Source organism: Gopherus flavomarginatus, chromosome 9, assembly GCF_025201925.1.
Source record: "Gopherus flavomarginatus isolate rGopFla2 chromosome 9, rGopFla2.mat.asm, whole genome shotgun sequence".
Lineage (NCBI taxonomy): Eukaryota > Metazoa > Chordata > Testudines > Testudinidae > Gopherus > Gopherus flavomarginatus.
This window is the reverse complement of record NC_066625.1, coordinates 90,608,394-90,622,718: the sequence shown is the minus strand read 5'-3', so window position 1 is coordinate 90,622,718 and position 14,325 is coordinate 90,608,394. Positions and strand designations below refer to the sequence as shown.

The 14,325-nt window shown below is 44.9% G+C and overlaps 1 protein-coding gene and 1 long non-coding RNA gene across 4 annotated transcripts in view; one reads left to right on the top strand and one right to left on the bottom strand.

Annotated features, from left to right (window-relative positions):
- LOC127058019 (uncharacterized) overlaps nucleotides 1-14,325 on the top strand; it is a 53,213-nt gene that overhangs the window by 14,100 nt on the left and 24,788 nt on the right. Inside the window, exon 3 of one of the 3 annotated variants that reach the window (XR_007776260.1) lies at nucleotides 8,713-8,783. The exons of 1 other annotated variant lie outside the window; for it this stretch is intronic. This is a non-coding gene — a long non-coding RNA (uncharacterized LOC127058019). Of the gene's footprint in view, nucleotides 1-8,712; nucleotides 8,784-14,325 lie in introns of those variants that run through there. One more of the 3 variants, XR_007776261.1, reaches the window with a different exon arrangement.
- The window catches only part of ADAMTS7 (ADAM metallopeptidase with thrombospondin type 1 motif 7), a 133,510-nt gene continuing 127,918 nt past the window's right edge, over nucleotides 8,734-14,325 (bottom strand). Inside the window, exon 23 of the mRNA XM_050967329.1 lies at nucleotides 8,734-8,897. Coding sequence (XP_050823286.1) covers nucleotides 8,734-8,897 — 164 coding nt within the window. The remainder of the gene's footprint in view (nucleotides 8,898-14,325) is intronic.

Sequence of the window (14,325 nt, the reverse complement as noted above, 5' to 3'; positions counted from 1 at the left end):
TACAATGCTAGTTTGTTTCATGTGTTATTTATTAAATCATTACACAGAGTGCCAGCTGAGATTTTATTTGACAATTGATTCAGTAAAAGACATTGTACAGTTCTGCTCTGAAAATTGACCCTATAAGCAGCATCATGGAGCTGTGTGTCTGTGACACCAGTTCTGATATGGTAGGTTTACAATAAAGAAGACGGTTTTTCTATCTATCATCTCTGTAAACTCATCCTGAGCTCCTGTCTTGAACACCTGAAAAGAAAAAAAAAAAGGTTCTGGGGGCAAAAAATGTACTTTTATTCTCCCTTGTGCAGCCACATTGCTCCAGCGACACCTGTACACTGAAAAGCTTTGCACAGATGTTATTGATTCACCCTGCAGTCTGCAACTCAGTAAACAATTCTGTTGCTGGTGCAGAAAAGCAGCTTATTCGTTCAGTTGTGTTTGTTCTGCAGAGCTCACACGGGTAAAAAGTAGTAGAAAACAATTGATCTCACTCTGCACACAGGGAACAGATCTGTCAACTATAAAGGTGCCATTTTCAGTAACTTTTCAGAGTAGGGATAATAACTCTTGTCATGGTAGATTGGAAAAAAAACTTTTCGTGTTAGACTCTGGACCATCATGTGGAATGGGCTGCTGATGATGGCAGACCCTAGGCTTAAAAGGGTAGGGCTGTTTCAGTAAATTACAGTCCTCTTATCTTATACAAAGACTGCACGGTACATATATTTCTTAAGGATTGTCAGTCTCATGCAGGTTATTTCCACGTGCAGACTAAAATGAAATTTCTGCATGTGGAAATGTCTGCATCTATGGTGTGTTGTAAGCCGAAGACTTCTCATGATCACAATGGAGATAGAATGTTACAAACCCCTCCCTTGTAATAGATTTTTATGAATGGCCATGCAGCTTTGATGATCATGTGGGGAAAGAAGGGTATAATAGCAAAGATTCAGAAATGTAATGGCTGGCAGTCTCTGCCAAATACTTATGAATGGAAATGTGTTGGTGGTTGGAACTCAGAACCAAGTATTTATTTTATAACCAATCTATTGTAATTTTGGTATCACAAAAATCAAAAGGAATAATTAGGAAAGTGGATTCTTTGATTGTTTTGTTACATTAAAGATAATGCTGGTTAATTAGGAGGCAAACAATTTTGTGATAAGCTGATTAGCTTTCAAAGCAAAATATGCCACCAAAGAGAGACACTTCTTTTGATCTTGTTGGACATTTGAATAACTTTTGTTGTTTTTCAGAGAGTCTTTAATATGCTCCCGAGAATGCATGAGTTAGGCTCCAATCCAGCTCTCACTGAAGATAGCTGAAAGACTCTGTCTACTTCAATGGAATGTGAATCAGACCCATATAGTAATTAGGGCCTTGCTTCAGCAAAGCACTCAAGCATGTGGTTAACTTTATGCTCTGAGTAAGCAGGGAACCTCAGAGGCGCTGTAACAGTTTGTATAGTGGCGGTGCTGAGAGCTTTTGAACCAAACTGTAAACCCTGAATATGATGGAAACCACTTCAAGCCAGCACCTTTCATTCCAGCACCTGTGGGAAGGTGTCATTCTTCAGTTAGTATCACCCTTTTCTAAAATGGATACTGATATTGGACATTGCCAGAGTTCATGAGGACAGGCTTTTAAGAGACAGGTTCTGAATAAATTACGTATTGTGTTTTCCCTTCCTGAGTTGCAGTTATCTCAGTTTACCAGCTATTTCAGATCACTACAAAATATCTTAAATTATTACTTGTGTTACCATACATTTTTATTTGCATCCTCCTGAGATGTCGACCTTGTCATGTATTTGGAAATCAAATGGAAAGCCTGCATATTATGGATCCCCGTAGAGTAGTTAAAAGCAGATAAACTCTCTTGCAGCATTTTAAATAACCACTATGAATGTCTACTGGGTTTCTGGCATGGATCTGGTCTGTGAAGCTAGATTTGTAGCTGTGCTTTTGGTTTAAATTAGTTCCAACTGCTCACAATTTGAGTGCTTGGAATTTGCCTTCACCAGTTTTTTTTCCCCCCCAAAGCCATGCAGTGCTCTCCAAGTGGAGTATTGTGACAGCTGGAACTAGTTGTATTTCTAAGGAGCACAGCTCCGATCCGGATATATTGATCCTCTAAGACATTTTGTGGTTTACAGTTCTTGAAATATTCAATTAAATTAACTTGGACCAGGTCCCTACAGGAGGGCACTGGCTCTACTCTTTTGCGCTAGGCAGGAGTAAGGTATGATTTACATGGTTGGTGCTTCTGGGAGAGTTTGTATGGAGCAGAGGCCAGAGGCTAATTGCCTTGTAGAGAGAGAAGGTGAGTGAGGTAATTTCGTTTATTGGACAACTTCTTTTTACACTCATTTCTCCTCTCATGCCTGTTGAATGTAGAAATTGGACCCGTGGCGGTAAGGATTAACCCCCGCAGTACCAGCGTGGGGCCGATCCGCCCCGTCACAGTACCCCTCGAAGGGGAGGCTGTTTCTGGTTGCTTTAGGCTGACTGCTTGGCTCTCTAATCATTAGCGAGGCCCCCAACATCACTGAGGCCTGGTCTACACTGGTGGTGGGGGGGGTCGATGTAAGATACGCAACTTCAGCTAATGGAATACCGTAGCTGAAGTTGAAGTATCTTATTTCGACTTACCTCCTGTCCTCACTGCGCGGGAACGACGTCCGCGGCTCCCCCGCCGACTCTGCTACCGCCGCTCGCTCCGGTGGAGTTACAGATTCGACAGGAGCGCGTTCGGGGATTGATATATCGCATCTAGATGAGACACAATATATCGATCCCCAATAAATCCATCGCTACCCGCCGATACTGGATGTACCCTAAGTATTGCCATGACGCCATGTCTGTAAGGCTGCAGTGCAGGGTCAGGTTTGTGAGAGGGAAGGCTCTAAGTGAGTGGGAAGTCATATTTATTCAGTGGTGCTCTGATTCCAATCTCTTCTCACTCCCACTGGCTGCTGGGAAGGCGCAGCATGTTTCTTCTCCTGGCCCCCTACTTTGGACTGCTGGGGAGGGAGTCTTTCCCCTCCTGTTTGCCTCCTCCACTTCCTGGATGTTTGGAATCCCCATGATCCTTCCCCCTCCTTCCAGTCTGTTTTCCCACCCTCGTCTCGTGTGCAGTTTGGCTGCCTGAGTTCCCAAATGTCTGCACTGGGTCACTGCCAGCAGTAGCAGTGTGCATGTCTGAGTGAGGCAGGGCTGCAGCCCTGCCTCCCTTAACTCCTGATGGCACCTGAAGGGCTGTGTAGGGCCGGGGCTGGAGTTCCCGTTAGGCACAGTAGGCCCGTGCCTCCAGGCACCAGCATTCTAAGGGCATCTGAAAGTGAAAAGGGGGTGAAAAGTTCCCTTTTTTAGGACAAACACAAAGGTCAGCTGTAGGCAGGGGAGGGGCGCTGAAGGTGCTGTGCCTAGGAGCGCGTACGGTGTAAATCTGGCCTTGGCTAGGGCGGGGTGCATGGTGCAGCTTTTTCTAAACTGAAATATCACAAGGGTCACCTTCTTCACCTTCCCTGTTCACAGGCCTGGTGCCTTCTGCCACCATCACGTGGGCACTGCGCGAGGATTGCTCTGGCCCACCTCACGCCTCCAGCCTGAAGAGGTGTAATTTGGACCACAGTATGCAACTGGAAATCTAAAACAAAATTGCTTCCAGGTGCACATTCATGCCTCCTCCCTCACGTCCCCAGGCAGCTTTAGCTGGTGGAGGTGGTGCAAAGGGAGTGTTCACCCTTACAGCTAGTAAGCAGCATCCCAGGGGCAGTGCTAGCCCATTCGGGGCCCTACGGAGGATTATTTTGGGGCCTTTCCCCCACAATATAGAATACAAAGTGAATATGGGGCCCCCTGGAGCTGCTCAGAGCCCTAAGCAATTGCTTAATTTGCTTATGCCTAGCACTGGCTCTGTGGCACCCATGTGTTTTCTAGCTGCCCTCATTGAGGCAGGACTGGCGCTAGGGTTTTGAGCGCCCTAGGAGGACAGCAATTTCATCACCCTGCGCGCTGGTCCCGCGGCTCCGGTGGAACTGCCGCAGTGGTGTCTGCAGGAGGTCCACTGGAGCCGCGCGAGCAGCCGACTGTCCGCCTGCAGGTACGACTGCGGCAGCTCCATGGGAGCTGCCTGCCGCCCCCTCCGGACACCCTGGACTGCCGGCTGCCGCAGCGGTGCCCTGACCCAGGGTCAGTGCGCCTCCGTGGCAGCCAGCAGCCCGGGGTTTCCCTGGGCCAGGGGAACCCTGCCCCTGGGCTGCTGGCTGCCGGGGCGGCGCCCTGACCCAGGGGACACCCTGGGCTGCTGGCTGCCGGGGCGGCGCCCTGACCCAGGGGACACCCTGGGCTGCGGGCTGCCGCGGAGGTGCCCTGACCCGGGGGACACCCTGGGCTGCCGGCTGCCGCTGGCAGCTCAGACTCCCTCTCTGTCCCAGCAGCAGCGGCTGCTCAACCATTTAAAAAAAAATTTGGGGGCGCTTTTTGGCACCCTCAAATCTCGGCGCCCTAGGCAACCGCCTAGTCCGTCTAAATGGTTGCACCGGCCCTGCACTGAGGTAACACTAGTCTAATTGTTTGGTGGGTTCTCTCTGGAAAGGCAAACTGAGGCTTGTGTCGGATAACCAAGGGACACCTGATTTCCCCCCACATTGACCTGGAGAGCAGGGCTAGTTAGAGGTTTGCTACATTAACAGCTTTGGGAAATTCTGCCAGGATGTTATTGCACTGGTGCACAAAGCTCCAACGTGTAACCTGTGGCTTCTGCTGTTGGGAGTATATTTCATCACTGTAGCCCTCACAGGCTTAAACTCCCCAAGAGCAAAGCAGTTGTTTGACTTTACAGGACCGGGTGAAAGAGGCATTGGTTTCACGAGAGCTGGATCTGTGGTTGCCTTTGTGCACAGCACAAATGTTTCCAGTATAAAAGAACTATGATCTTTGTAATGGTTGGGCCATAGGAACATCCATTATGTTCTTTGTAGTCAGGACAATAATGGTTTAAAAGAGAACTAGATAAATTCATGGAGGTTAAGTCCATTAACGGCTATTAGCCAGGATAGGTAAGGAATGGCGTCCCTAGCCTCTGTTTGTCAGAGGATGGAGATGGATGGCAGGAGAGAGATCACTTGATCATTACCTGTTAGGTTCATTCCCTCTGAGGCACCTGGCATTGGCCACTGTTGGCAGACAGGATACTGGGCTCGATGGACCTTTGGTCTGACCCAGTCTGGCTGTTCTTATGACAACCAGCTAACACTATCTCACTAAAGGGGTTCCCAATGGCAGTGCTGTAACAAGGGCAAAGCGAGCGAGGCACTTGCCTCAGGCGCACAAAGTCGAGGGGCGCAGAAGTAATGGACATGTTTGTCACATGTAGTTAGTACACTAAGCATCGTTTTGTGGTGAAAAGGTTATTCTTGGCACAGGCTATTCTCAGGCATTTGAATCCTTCTGGACAGCTACAGGATAGCCCCTGAGTTCTTGGGCTAAGTTAAACACACAGATACTGCTGTCTCTTTTGACAGAGGTGTTGAACGGTTGAGGCTATGTAAGGGAAGGTATATACAGCTGTGCATGCTACAGAGGCGCCACCTGTATGGACCAAGAGACGCCAAATTGCTCTAGAATTCTGCTCTGCTTTGTCATGTATGCAAACTGACCTCCAAAAGGCAACAAAGAATGGCAAATAATTAAGGCATATGTACACCATGCCAATGAGTCTATGATTCGACAGAGAGCTCCAAACTGTCCTCACACAAACAGAATACCTACAGCAGAATACATCACCCAGAGTTGGAAACATTCTTTATTCTGTTGGTTTCACTCTGAATTAGAGGATGTAGCAAAACCCAGTGGTGTTTTTTCTACCCTGACGTTGAATTGGAAAGTGCTGTAGGAATATTTTTGCAGCATGTATACAGTTGCTTGGTGTGCAGCTGTTGATTGGTTTGATACTATGCTTGAATGAAATGTACTTGAATGAATACTTCTGTTGCAATATTTGCTTGTACAATGTCCATCTTTGTCAATTCAGTAGCTCAGAGTTTCAGTAGCTCAGAAGGCTGCCATGTTTTCTTGATGAAATGTGACTAGTGCCACTAGATCTGGTCCAATGCTCATTTAAAGGAGGGTCACATGTTGAAAGGCAAGTTTTATAACTCGCATGTTAGGGAAGATCACTGCAGCTATATGAGAATTCTCCATGATAAGTAAAAACAAATGACTGGGAAGAAGCCATTATGACTAGTTCCTTCTAGAGGCATGGGATGTATGCACCATTGAAAACAATTCTTTTTTTACTTTAGATTTCTCTTCCTCAGCAGGAACTTATAAATATCAATTCTGTTGGAGCGTGATCATCTAGATTTCCAAGTAAGATACCTATGTTCATCAAAGTGTCAAAATTAGCAAATTGGCCAAACACTAGTCACCTGTGTTTTGGACATCCTGGGTCACTTGAAAATGTGGACTATCATTGAAAATAACCTGTCTGTCACAGGGATAAAATTTGCAAAAGCACCTAAGTGACTTTGAAGTCAAAAAGAGTCCTAAGCCACCTAGGCACTTGCACATTTTTACCCGAGATTTGCATATATCTACATGCTTTATATTTTAATCACAAAATTAATAATAATTTCCATCAGCCTCAAAGGATTTTCAGAAGCATCCTGATTGTTGGTTTCTGCTATAGATAAGAGGAAAGTTGTCAGGCAGCCAGTGCTATCATGGTACATACATTTTCTCTACAGGATTTTAATGAAAAATTATTTGAACAGCGAGAGAAATCTGCAGACATTAAATTTCCTTTTGTAACAGTTTAATTTAACACACTTGTGAGCTACAGGCATTTAAAAAAACAACAAACTTAGAAACTATTTCTCAGTAAAGTCTTAGAGCCCTGATGAATGCAACCAAATGATGCATAGGACGGCACCATTGCTGGGAAATACAACAGGAACGTACACAATCTCTTTAAATATAAAAAATTTACATCACCTTGGAACGAAACAAAATACAGGTGGTAGAGTGATGGGCTGCAGTTTACATACAAATTAGACACAGGAATTTCCCTTGTCATCTTGGCACTTGTACTGAAAATGGCTTCATACAGTACAAATCAGGGTGGCACTAAAAAAGGTTCATTTATTCTGAACTGTACAATTGTATTGCACAACATCATTTAACTGATACTGGGCTCACTCCTACTTCAATTAAAATCAGTGGCAAAATCCCATTTACTTCAGTGCAAGTAGGAACTTATTCACTGTCTACAATTATTTGGTCTTTTTTTTTTGTATCCTGAAGAGTAACATACAAATGAAGTTTTATCAAAATGTTTTGGACCTTTTCCAGGGACCAATATAATACATCCTTCGTAATACACTGAGGGAGTAACATACAGTCACTGTTGGACCCTGGACAGATAAGAACAATGCCTGTCTTGATAATTATGTACCCTTTCCTTGTACAATATTGGACAGTCTAATTAAAAGAATCAACTAACTTTAACAAAATTAAAGCTATATAAGCAGAAAGAAGATTTTTAAATTTGTAGAAACAAAGACAAAACCTTAATTAACCACCAAACTTATACAAAGTGTTGTAATCACATGCAGAAATCCAGTTATGCCATTAACAATCCAATTTGTCATTCGTGCCTTCGAGAGGAATAATGTGGAGAAGGTAAAATAGCAGTAGATGCAGTTTTAATACACTGTTCATGAATTAGACTAGGATAGCACTCTGGACTCTTTACAAATATATGCCGGGGACAATGTAATTTTTCCTCCAACCTAAATTTGTCTCTTCAGTCATGGTTTGATGTCCTCACCCCTCTACCTTCCATCAAAACACCCTCATATGTACACTCACTTTTACACAGAAAACCACCAGCAGCATTAAAAGGGTAAGGAATACTCAGACATACTGGACAATCTGCAAGCCTAATACTCTTGGTGAAAATGACAAGTGCAGGTATTTTTCTTCCTTGCTCACTCTGATCTGTCTCTGTTTCTTAAATTATGGTGAGCTAACTTCAATTTGTAAACATTCTTAAGTACATTACAAAAGTGGGTTGCCAGCTTTGAGTCCCTCTAGAAATAAAGGAAAAAGGGGAAAAAAGGCCAAAACTACACTGTTTGGAATGATAGATGCTCACTTATAGATAATAATAATTAATAATAATAAAGAGTCACTTAGTGAGAGTTTTGTGCTGGCCTGCCAACACCAACCAAAAGCTGCAAATGTCAGATGATAGCACCATACATCTTTTAGAGAGAGCTCCCCAAAACGTTTGCTATTCTGTTTTAAGTTTGTTTCCTAAAATGTTTTCTTGTAGATTGTCTAACATTAGGCATGACATGAAATATGGAAAATTGTATCTGTTTTCAGCTACTTGCTAGGAAACAGTACATTTCTCCATGGTAACTAGCAGGGCTATGATTGCTGTCTAGTGAGAGCTAGGCTCTGTTTTTCAGACTGATCATTTGAGCACCATGTATTGTAGTTACAAAAAAACTGAAAAAATCTTCCCTGTGTTTTTAAAGAGCACCATACAAAATCCCCAGTGGAGGAACTTGTAGCAACATTCTGCATTGCTATATGAACAGACCATGTGGCAAAACCTAGTTTTAAGGAGTTCCTTTTGTTCACTGCATAATGTATGTTCTCTTGAAGCTTCTACAGCTCTGTTTTTCCCCTCCCCATAAAGGGTCCTTCTACCTAAATGGTTTCACCTCCTGGAGACACGTTCATTCCCACGATCCCGAGCACTGTGACCGTGCTGGCGGCAGGTTCGGCAGCACTGCACATTGACAGTTGGAAGATGGCATCTTCCCAGAATCCTTAGGGTTTGACAAAAACTGAACGTGAGGCGGTCCCGCTCACAGATGAAGGCTGAAGGAGAGAGAATGAAGAGACAGAAATAACATTAGCATGAATACAAGGTTTGATACAAAAGTCTGTATTTGGCTGACATTATAGTAAATAAAGGAACAAAGAGCAGTACAGCCCTGGGAAGCAGAGTCCTCTTTTCCCCTAGGGCTGAATGTTCATATTTGTTCCCATCTAATCTAAGTGCCAATGGAAACTCACCCATCGCAGATCAGACCTTTGACATCACCTTTAGCAAAATCAAGCAATTAGAATTCTTGTATTTATTCATTATTTATCAGTCATGGGACCACAAAGCTTGAGTAGCAGGATTTGCACAGATGGGGACGAGACACTGTGCTGACATCAAAGGGACAGAATCCTCCCCCACAGCGACTTCATGGGATAATGCTGCCTGTCTTTGGGATGCTAAAAGGCACTGGGGTGGCTAAGTTTTGTTATGTGTCAATTTTACAGCAGGCTCTTTAATCAGACATGTACTGCTGCGAGTCCCACTGAAGTCAGTTGGAGTGGATATCATTCAGCTCCTTGCAGAGATTAATTAGTTAATGTCTGGAAATGGATTTGAAGTCTTAAGTGCTATATAAATGCAAAGTATTATTATTAGTGGGACTCATGGCAGGTCTGTACCAATGATTTTATCTGCCTGGATCTGTCCCTTAACTGTTCTCCTATCTTTATTTCCAAATCAGTGAATTATACGATAAAGGTCGATCATATCATAAGTATGTGGCACAGTGCAGCACTGTGGATGCCAATCATTCACTTTACTACTGGAATTTAGAGGAATGCTTCCAGGTGACTTCGGGGTATGAATGCTCCATCCCCAGAATCTTTATGGCACATAATTTTCACAGGAGTGCTGAGTTCTTTTACATTCTTACAAGAGCACCATGAACTAACTGGATGGCTTTTAATCAGAACAACATCAGCTATGGTTTAAGATACTGTCCATTATGGATTACCGCATCACAACAGCATTCTTTGACAATATAGTCACAAAACCCCGCTGGTCTAACTATGAACTGCCTCTAATCCTCCCATCTTCAAACCCTGATTTAAAACCATCAGTGTACCCCAAATCTTGTTCGAGTCACCGGTCAGCTGTTAATAAATGCAAACAATGTCCCCTCTTGAGTTTGTATGCTAATACTCTTTCTGTCTCAGTGGGAACATTAGATGTATACTGCACAGGAATCAATCAGCTCAGTGAGCAAGGTAATCTGTGAGTTCACGTCATACTCACCAGATTAATGCTCCTCTCGGTGAATTGAAATATTCCAAGCTGCCATGAAACTTTAACTAGCAATGGGCAAACCTCAAATGGCTCAGCGCTCTGGTGTTTCACTCCCGCTCGTCCTTTTCCCTCATGGCCCTACCCACGCTGCTTCTCTTCCCCCTGAGGCCCCCTCTGCTCTTCCTGCAAGGATCCTCCACACCTGCTGCTCACACCTCTCTGCCCCCTCCGCTGAGGCGCCCCCAACCTGCTGAGGAGTGGCAGGTGGAGGGGGCCTCAAGGGAGAGGGCAGAACAGCGCGAGCGGCAGGGGACTTGGAGGAGGCGGCCAAGCGGGAGTGGGGACTGGGGTGGAATGGGGATAGAGTGCGGGCAGAGCCTTAGGGGAGGAGGCCAAGCAGGGGGCAATGCCACAGTCTGGGTGCCAGTGGGCTGCCCCACTTCTAGGGAGCTTCTGGCACTCACACCTAGCCTCCCCAAATGCAGGAATCATGTGCCACCCATGTACACGGCTACGTTAAACACCATTAAATCACATCACCTCTGTCTAGTTCGACTCCCCCCTGTAATCTATAGGAATGATTACAGTAAAGTGTGACTCCTTCCCAAAGTCTAAATCTGATGGGTGGTGGTGGTAATCTGCTAATTCGCTCTGTGTTGTCTACTTTTGGGCAACACCCTCTCATAGACTCATAGACTTTGAGGTCAGAAGGGACCATCATGAACATCTAGCCTGACCTCCTGCACATCACAGGCCACAGAACTTCACCCACCCACTCCAAAGGAGACCAGAATTGTATACACTTTTCCAAGTGAGGTCTCACCAGTTCCTTGTATACTGGTACTAATACTTCCCTGTTGCTACTGGAAATACCTCGACTGATGCATCCTAGGATTGCATTAGCCTTTTTCACAGATGCATCACATTGGCAGCTCATGTGATCAACCAATACACCCAGGTCTTTCTTCTCTTCTGTCACTTCCAACTGATACATCACCAGCTTATAGCAAAATTCTTGTTGTTAGTCCCTAAATGCATAACTTTGCACTTTTCACTAGTAAATAACGAATTTCCTATTTCAGTGGAGATCTTTCCTCTCTCTCTTGCTCTCCCTCAGCTATTCCTGCCTGGCAATCATTCTTTGGCGCTTGAAAAACTTGTTTACAATAGACTAAGCCCCTAAATGCCAGCCATTATCCACTAATTCATTTTGCTGGCTCACTGGTGAAAAGCTCTTTAAACACTCTACCTCTCCTATCCTTCCCTTTAGGGCATCTACTTAAAGGGAGCCCCCACTAGCTAGAAGCTGGTTGCTTTGCATGGTTACAACTTTCAGCCCAGTCAGCAGAGTTGCGGAATCCATTCAAACTCCTGGAAAGCTGAGCTGTACTCAAATCACTGGCTGCTGGGGGGTGGGGTTTGAAAGCCCAGGCTGGGGTTTTCAGGAACTCCCCATCAGTGTGTGAGAACCAGCTCAACATCTTAATGAGAAATCTGCTCCCTAGCTCGTTTCTGTACACAAAGGGCCAGGTTGTGAGTGGCACTTGCCTAGGTTTACAGGATACCCAGAGCTGTCCACTGCCCCCGTTCCAATCACCATGCAAAGGCTAGCACTATAGTCCTGGTGGACCTGAGGGGCTGCTTTCCACCTGTCTCCTGAAGTGGCCTACACCTCGCTACAGGACCAGATGTCCGAATGTGATGGTGTTCAGCACCTGCCCATGCGCCCAGAGAGTCTATATCCCCCGTCTGGCCCCTGAGCCAAGGAGTGCCCTATCTGGCCTCTCCCCCCTCAGTTTTATGGGTATAAAGCAGATCCTTAGCATTGCTTTAAGGGGTTTGTTCAGTACGGAATTTAAAATCGCGGCAGAACTGGTACTTCAGGAGCCACCACAGGACACTTCCATACTGGCTCAATAGTCAGAAAGTGTTTTTTTCGTAGACATCAGGTATTTTCACAGAGAACTACAGACAATTAAGAAAGTGGAGTAACTTCATTGTGCTTCTTCCGTGTTTATAGCTTCACAGACTTTATGGCCAGAAAGGACCATTATGACCATCTAGTCGGACCCCAGCCCAGCACAGGCCCGAGAATTCCATCCTGGAAATGATGCATCAAGGCCTAACCTCCACTTCAGCTACAGCAAACCCTTTAGAAAGAGATGCAGTCTGGGTTTAAAGGCTTCAAGTCACACAGTCTTCATCATGTCCCTCAGTAAGTTGTTCCAATGGCTAATCAGCCTCACTTAAACATACTACTACTACTACTAATTAATAATAATAATAAAATTCCACCTTATTTCCCTTCTGAATTTGTCTAGCTTCAAATCCCAGGCATTAGAGCTTGGCTTCCCATTCCTAAACATGTCCATGTCACTAGGCGTTGAATTCTGAAAGCACTGCTTGCAAAATGAGCTCCCTGGGAATTAGGGTCTCAGTCTATCTCCCCTCCTCACAGCACTTATCCCTGTGCAGCAGCAGCCCAGCTTTGGCGTACAGGCCCCATGGGGAGGTGGTTCCTCTAGCACGTTTGCTGCTCTCTGCCGTCAGGCCATAAGACATATCTCTACCCTGATATAACGCTGTCCTGGGGAGCCAAAAAATCTTACTGCGTTATAGGTGAAACCGTGTTATATCAAACTTGCTTTGATTCACCGGAGTGTGCCCCCTGCGCCCCAGAGCACTGCTTTATTGCATTATATCCAAATTGGTGTTATATCGGGTGGTGTTATATTGGGGTAGAGGTGTACTTGTGCCCGGAGCAGTTTGTCTCCCACTCCCAGACACTGCAGGGCATGGGTCTATTGTGAGGTAACCCGAATATCTCCAAAGCCTCTGAGGAAAAATAAAAACTTTGCAAAAACACTAAAAATCATGGACTGAAGAGAGACACTGGATTGAAGGCTCATTACCACAATCTGTGACCCACTAACCCGCCCCCCACAGCTGCTTCTCCGCTCCCTTTTCCTCCCTATGACTGGAGGCAGGTTAACTGGCCACTTCACCTTGAATGGTCTCTCGAAATAGGTGTTAACTGCTTGTGCTAAACAATCTGCTCCACCTTGTATTTAGCAGTGACCCAAGTTAGGGCTTGGCTGCACCGGCATGGCTGCTCTGCTGTAGCGCTTTAGTGAAGATGCTATTAAATCAACAGAAGGTGCTCTCCTGTGTGTGTATTTAATCCCAAGAGGTGCCCAAGAGGTGGTAGCTAAGGCAAGAAGTGTTTTTCACACCCCCGAGTGACGTAATTATACCAACATGTTTGTTCATCTCCCAGACCTGAGGAAGAGCTCTGCGAAAGCTTGAAAGCTTGTCTCTCTCACCAACAGAAACTGGTCCAATAAAAGATATTACCTCACCCACCTTGTCCCTCTAAAAATGTTGCACATTTCAGCCTGGAGCAACCGCCTTGAAAGTAAAGGTGTGTGAAGGAAATGTTAACAGATCATTGACCGGCAGGGTTATAAAACTGGTTAAAACTGAACGCACAAACTCACCATCACAATCTTATGCCATTATCTCAGTCACTTACGCAAGTGAAACCATTTCACCTCTACAGGATTCAGTAATCATTTACTCTTCAACAAGAGGAATGATCTCAGGTTAACCCAAACCTGCTAATTTCAGGTTCCTGTGGAATTTCTCAGCTTTGCCTCTAAAATCTCCGCACTTACAGAGCTTCCGCTTTGAAAGTAACATTGAATAGAAGAGAGAAGCAGCAGAAGATGTGTCCTTTGAAGGGATGCTGCAAAGATGACAGTTCTTGAGCTCTCCATAATGTTCATTAAGCATTGAAGTTAAATAGGTGGAAATGAAAAGACAAAAATATCCAAAAGAGGTTTAAACAGCTTGCCTAAAAAATACCCTGTGCTGTAACCAAGCAGCGCTCTAGCTAGCCAGAATTCCCATAAGGTTTGTATTGCAGTCCTGGGTAACTGGCACTAAAACACCGAGGGCACATACTGAGACTGACGTCCATTGGGCACTGTGTATTTTTTCCAATGTTTCACTTATTTATAGATTCATAGAATTTCAAGGCCAGAAAGAACCATCATGATCACAGTCTGACTTCCTGGATAATACAGGCCAGATAATTTCACCAGTTGATTCCTGTATCAAGTCCTTAACTTCTAACTGCGCTAGGCTACAGGTTTTAGAAAGCCTTCCAGTCTTGCTTATAAGACTTCAAATGAA